The following is a 5,968-nucleotide window of genomic DNA, read 5'->3' as shown; positions in this document are numbered from 1 at the left end:
TTATTGTGAGGTGCCTTCAGTCTATTGTTCTGTGGTGGCGTGGGTACGTGGAAATGTGCATCGGAATTAATTAAAATGCTTGTATTCGTCGTCGCGTTTCACGATTCCCTGATTAGATATTGGAGCACCTCTGTTTCATTGCCTATAGTACCAGCTTCCAAGGAAATATTATTTTTAGCTGCCTCTGCTTTGTTCTGTATTAATTTGTACCTACCTATTGATTGACCCCTAATTTGAATTGCACTGACAATCACCGTCAGTGGCACTCCGCAAGCGCCCAACAATTCTTGTGATCTCAAACTAAAATCTTACGATGTTGACTAGAAAATTGATGAAATCCATGTTCACTTCCACATTCAATATGTGACACACATGAACCAAAGCGGTTATAGTCATGTATTTAACTATTTAGTATAAATCTGCTTTAGCGAAATATTCATCAGTCATAATAGCCGTTTTCACGACTGGCTATCTGGCGAATGCACCTAGTTATTTCGACCAAATCTGCACACCAAGTCTCTTTCACAGCCAATATCTTAATATCATGATAAAGTCATTTCAGGGTTTTAATCGAAAATAATGCCTGATAATTTGAAAACGAGTCCTTTGAGCATCTCGACAACCCAAACTGACCACTTTCAATAAATCTAAGCCGTTTTCACGACGGCCATCTGGTACACATCTGGTGCACATTTGATGCAGATTAGGTGCAAATTTGGTCAAATTAGATTCAGTGTGTCTCTTAGTAGCTATCAGCGAGGGTTGCACTACTTGCTTATGCCTGCTTTGTCATATTATCAGAAAGTATCATTGATTAAAACACTGAAATAAATGCATAAAATAAAGATGTTTGCTGTTAGGTGCAGATTTGGTCAAATTAGGTGCACTCGCCGGTAGTCCGTCGTGAAAACGGCTATAATGAACCTAATTTGACCAAATCTGCACCAAATCTGCACTAAATATGTACCAGATAGCCGTCGCGAAAACGGCTAAAAATAGGTACCTTAAATCGACAAGCGGTACCTTGTCAAATTCCGATTTTAACAGCAGGAAGTTAGTGTGAGCCACTCTCCACCTGTTTTATGTGCTTTAGTTTGTCTTGCTGCGGCTTTGCGCAGGGGTCGAACAGAGTCTCGATGGCGGTGAGAGGCAGACCGCGAGTTTCCGGGAGAGCCACCATGACCAGCACGAACGCGACGACCATGCAGGCGACATGGCAGAGGAACATGCCACTCGGCCCCAGCGCCGCCACGGTCGGTGGGAAGAGCAGCAGCGCCACGATGCTGAACACGCAGTAGGCGACCGGCACCAGCGAGCCGCCCAGAAAGCGGACCGGCTCCGGAAACAGCTCGCCCACCAGACAGTGCGGCACGCAGCCGAGGCCCACGTAGAACAGAAAGCCGGCGGCCAGCAGGAGGAGGACGGGCAGTGCGGGCAGCGCGGCCAGCGCCGGCACCTGGTACACCAGCACCAGGCCCAGGTAGCAGAGGGCGGTGCTGGCGGCGCTGGCCAGCAGCAGCGGCCGCCGGCCCAGCCGGTCGATCAGCACCGACGTCACTGCGGTCGCCGCCACCGTCACGCCTCCGAACAGCAGCGCCGTCAGCGACGGGTCCAGCGCCAGGCCTACGTCGCGGAAAAACTCGAGCGAGTAGGCCAGGATGGTGTAGTAGCCGGAGAAGGCTCTGAAGAAGAACAGCGCCAGCACGAGCGCCAGCGGCGCCACGTTGCGCCGTTTTCCCAGCTGATGGAGCGTCTCTCGCCACGGGGCGTCGTGCTGCGGCGCGGCGCCGGCGGCCATCTCGCTCAGCCGCAGTCCCAGCAGGTCGGCGGCGCGCTGAGCCTCCGCGTCCCGGTGGCGGGCCAGCAGCCAGACCGGGTCACTGGGCAGCAGCGCCAGCAGCGCGGCCGGCGGCGCGGTGGCCAGCACGGCGCAGAGCACGGCCAGCCAGCGCCAGTCGACGAGCTCGCCGGCGGCCACGGCCAGCACCGTGCCGCCCACGATGCCCACCTCGGAAAGCATGGAGAACAGACCTCGCTCGGCCGGCCGGCTGGTGCCGCTGATGTACATCATGTAGACGGCGTTCGACATCCCGCTACCCAGCCCAATCAGCAGCCGACCTGCCGGAAGAGGCACAATACGACAATAAAGATCACCAACAAGCAAAGCACATCAGACAGACATGATTTTAATGCTGAGCCATGACCACAAGCTCTTCAGACGGACTGTTGATCACTGCAATTGCATCATTGGTTCTGTAACCTGTATGCTCTCAATTACGTGTCCTAAAACATGTTCCTTCATATCATTCAAAACAGACGTGATGAGACAAACCTGATAAACTGAGCGAAGAAAGCTACGCCACTGTTCACCTGTCCTTCCGTTAAAGCAATGATGACAATAGTCCTGACCTCAGCAGTTGAATGCTCTTACCAGCCATCAGCATCTCGTACGAGCTTGCAAAGAATATGACGACGCCGGAGGCCAGCGTGGCCGGGGCGGAGGCGAAGAGCGCTCCTTTGGATCCCAGCCGGCCGCCGAGCCAGCCGCCGACCGGGCTGCCGACCGCCACACCCACGTACATCATCGAGATGAGCCAGGAGCGCTGTGTGGCCGCCAGCCGGAGCGTCTCGTGCGGCAGCTGCAGCTGCCAGTTGGCCACCGTGGCCCAGCCGATGGCCAGACCGTAGGAGGAGGCCAGCAGGCCGGCGGCTGTGGTGGCGGCCAGCCGACGACACAGCTGACCAGCTGCAGTCGCCGTCCCGGACATCCTACAGAACCACACACTAGTAAAATTAACACTAACCTCCGCCCGGTGTGTTTGTGTGTGTGTGTGTGGGGGGGAGAAAGAGTTTGTGGCCACGTCCACACTTACCAGTTTTTGTTTGCGTGTGTAAGAAACGCGGTGAACGGTGCAGTTAAAATCGATATACCTACCTACCCTAGGTATTACCATCAGTTTTGCAGCTACTCCTTTTTTCCTTCAATTTGACAAAGTTGGAGCTCAATTAAAAAAACACCCATTTTAATTTAAAAAAAAATCAATTGGAAAGGCATCATTAAAAACGATATCCACCTTTTCAAACGTTAGTGAAACAGGCCTCTGAAGGAAAAGAGCGTGGAGTTGATTTTTTTTTTATCCCAGGGCACCAAACGTCGGGTAAGACCTTTTTAGAATTTGCCTTTTCAGGTCAAATTATAATTTATTCGACGCGTCTCGACGTCAGAAACACAATAGAAGCAAGATAAATGTCATACAATTGTTAACACCAAAGTTTTTGCAGATATCTGAGCTGACAAAATCCGTCTATTTCTGCGGCTTTGGCCCTCTCTAGGTCAACCCGTTCACCTGATATCAAATATGAAAGTACATTTTTATAGCACTTGATGACACGGATTACCAAGTTTGCCGTGAAAACCGAGGGGTCCGCTGGGTTCCGCGAAGATTCAATCGACTAGTATATATTAAAATCTACTCTGTTATTTGACCGTTAATTGACCTATATGACTAACTGAGAGCGGTTTTGTTTAGGGCAACTGACACCATTTCACAGGTCTTTTAGGTATGAAATAAGAAATGGATCAAATTGACGAGGAATTCTTTTATCTGAAATATGTACCCTATAGAATCTGACTGATATAGGCAGGATTCCAAAGCTCCGTAATCTTTTTTACCTAATTAGCGGAAATTGAACTCCGACTCAACCATGTCTATCTTGTTGAGCTTCGATACTTAACCAGCGCCCCCCTAAAAAGGGTTTAGCATAAATATCACTATTGACAGCATGGACACATTAACCCGGCAGGCGGTGGGCCTCCCGGCCACCTTCCGCGCGGTGGTGGGGGGGGGGCATTTGTTTTGCCCCCCCCCCGTATCTCCGAAACTACTTGACGTATCCGGAAAATTCAAACGGTGTTCGGAAGCCCTGTCAAATTTGTCGAAGGAAACCCAGTTTCATTGACCTCGGGGTCACCGATGACGTCACAGGTCAGGTCAAAGATAAAATGTTTTGCCGTTCACGGGTCTCATAGGAAATGCGCTATAACATCGTGTAAAACGCATTTTATTTAAAATAAGCGATAGGGCGTCAGTTGTCTAGTACATATGTTGCTATTAGAGGTCACTGATGATATCAGGTCAGGTCACAGGTCAGGTCACCAAGGGTCAGCAGATGAACCCAATTTTACTAGGGCTGTGCGATGCATGCTTTATGGCTAATTTTTCATTTCCAACTCAATGGTGTTGGTTATAAGACCATTACGGACGGTTTAGGTCACTTACTGGTGGAGGTCAGGTCAATGTTAGGTCAAAAAAGGTCAAATTTCAAAGTTGATATTTTGCATAAAATGGGTATTGATTCGATGCAGCTCGTCATGGCGAGTCTCATGGTGGTCTTTGTTTTGCGCCACGTGGTCTAGAATTGCTAACAATCGAGCTTGAAATTTTGACGTCATCAATTTTGAAGTTTTTTTTCACTATAACTTGGCCCAAAAAAGATGCATCAATCTAAAATTTGGCATGTGAATAGAAGTCGGTGGGGGCTATCGCAAATATTCCGTTTTTTCGACAATCGAAAAAAAACTTTTTGGATTTTTTTACTAATATTTTCAAAAAAATGGGGGCCAAAATAAAAAAATCAAAATTTCGAGACTGCAGTTTAGTAGCCCTGCTAATTCTACACCTTTTATGTCTTAGACGGTTTTCTGTATCTTCAAAGATACCTATAGGCCTGACAGCTCTTCCCGTGAAACCTTTTTTTGGGTCGAAAACGGCAGAACATGACGTCACTCTGACGTCATTTGCGGCCAACCTATCATAGCCCTTGGAAAAATGTTTGGTCGCAATGTGTAAAATTGATGCCCGGGAGGGCATCGTCAGTTGCCCTAAACAGTTTGGTGACGATCGGCGCAGCGGTTCTGGAGATATGTTGAAAATTCGTGAGGGGGGGGGGCAAAAATAGCCCCCTCCCCCCCCCCCACTAGGGCGCGAGCTAAGATTTCTATCATTCATTTATATGTGGATGAACGGCAATTGGGTTATTTTAATTTTACAATTAAACGTCTGGTAGTTAGAGCCCAAAAGGCCAGCTCGTTTTGATGAAAACAATGCTAATTTTGTGTTGAACTGTAATACATTTGGTAGAAGTTGGACTACGCCAGCTTTTTATCGACAAATTTTCCAGGGCTTTCAAATACCGTTTGAATTTTAAATATCGGACGGGTAGTTTCAGAGATAGCAAAATCTCAGAAACGTCCCTCCGTCAGACGCGTCTATATACGACATCCCGCGACATCGACAGAGACAACAGGGCAGAATGGAAGTATGTTGACTACCTTACCTAGCTTGTCACCTGTGTCCCTGGTGCCCTCAGGTGGCGCACTGGCCGCAGCCGCCCTGGTGGCGTCCGTATTACTTGGGGCCGGAGAATAGAGGTGCTGTTACTGGGTGGAACTCCTCGAGACACCAATTATATGTGTAGCCAGCGGCCCAATGTCAGCCGCCTGTGTGCGCCGTGCCTGCGCGAGCCGGAAGCGTAATTTGTTTTAAATTATTTTGTATGGTCGAATTAAAATTCCAGAGAGGTGCGGCTTATTGTCTAGTATTCGCATTGTTAAATACGACATTAAAACACTGTAAGCCAGGCTGCGTTTTGGGTAGCTCGAGCATGTGAAGGATTTTGTTTCCAGGAATTTGTGTCCAGACAGGTCCCATTGTAGTCCGATATAACTGCTTCGTAAAAAGCAGTGAATGTGTACAATGCAATTGATACAGTGCAGATTCTGACAGCCGCCATCCTGTGCTCAATGTTTAAACTTTTATTTCATGCATGTAGCGTGGTAGGTAGTACAGCAATAATGATTCAGATAGGTAGGTATGTCTGATAGCAACAATATCATTGTACCTAGTTCATTACGTCTTTGGACTAATCAGGTTTCAATAGCGTAATATATTATGGAGCGCTTATGTTC

At 48.4% G+C, this 5,968-nt stretch overlaps 1 protein-coding gene across 1 annotated transcript; it reads right to left on the bottom strand.

Moving 5' to 3' along the window:
- Positions 1-1,054: 1,054 nt before the first annotated feature.
- On the bottom strand, positions 1,055-2,768 carry LOC122379555 (facilitated trehalose transporter Tret1-2 homolog). The gene is made up of 2 exons (XM_043361842.1): positions 2,432-2,768; positions 1,055-2,118 (listed from the first exon to the last, which is right to left on the bottom strand). Exons 1-2 carry the CDS (start codon positions 2,766-2,768, stop codon positions 1,055-1,057), a joined length of 1,401 nt encoding a protein of 466 aa, XP_043217777.1.
- Between the last annotated feature and the right edge of the window lie 3,200 nt (positions 2,769-5,968).

Source organism: Amphibalanus amphitrite, unplaced genomic scaffold (assembly GCF_019059575.1).
Source record: "Amphibalanus amphitrite isolate SeventyFive unplaced genomic scaffold, NRLGWU_Aamphi_draft 000080F_arrow, whole genome shotgun sequence".
In the NCBI taxonomy this organism is placed as follows: Eukaryota; Metazoa; Arthropoda; class Thecostraca; order Balanomorpha; family Balanidae; genus Amphibalanus; species Amphibalanus amphitrite.
Note: the sequence above shows the minus strand (reverse complement) of the source record. Positions and strands in the feature narration are given on the sequence as shown.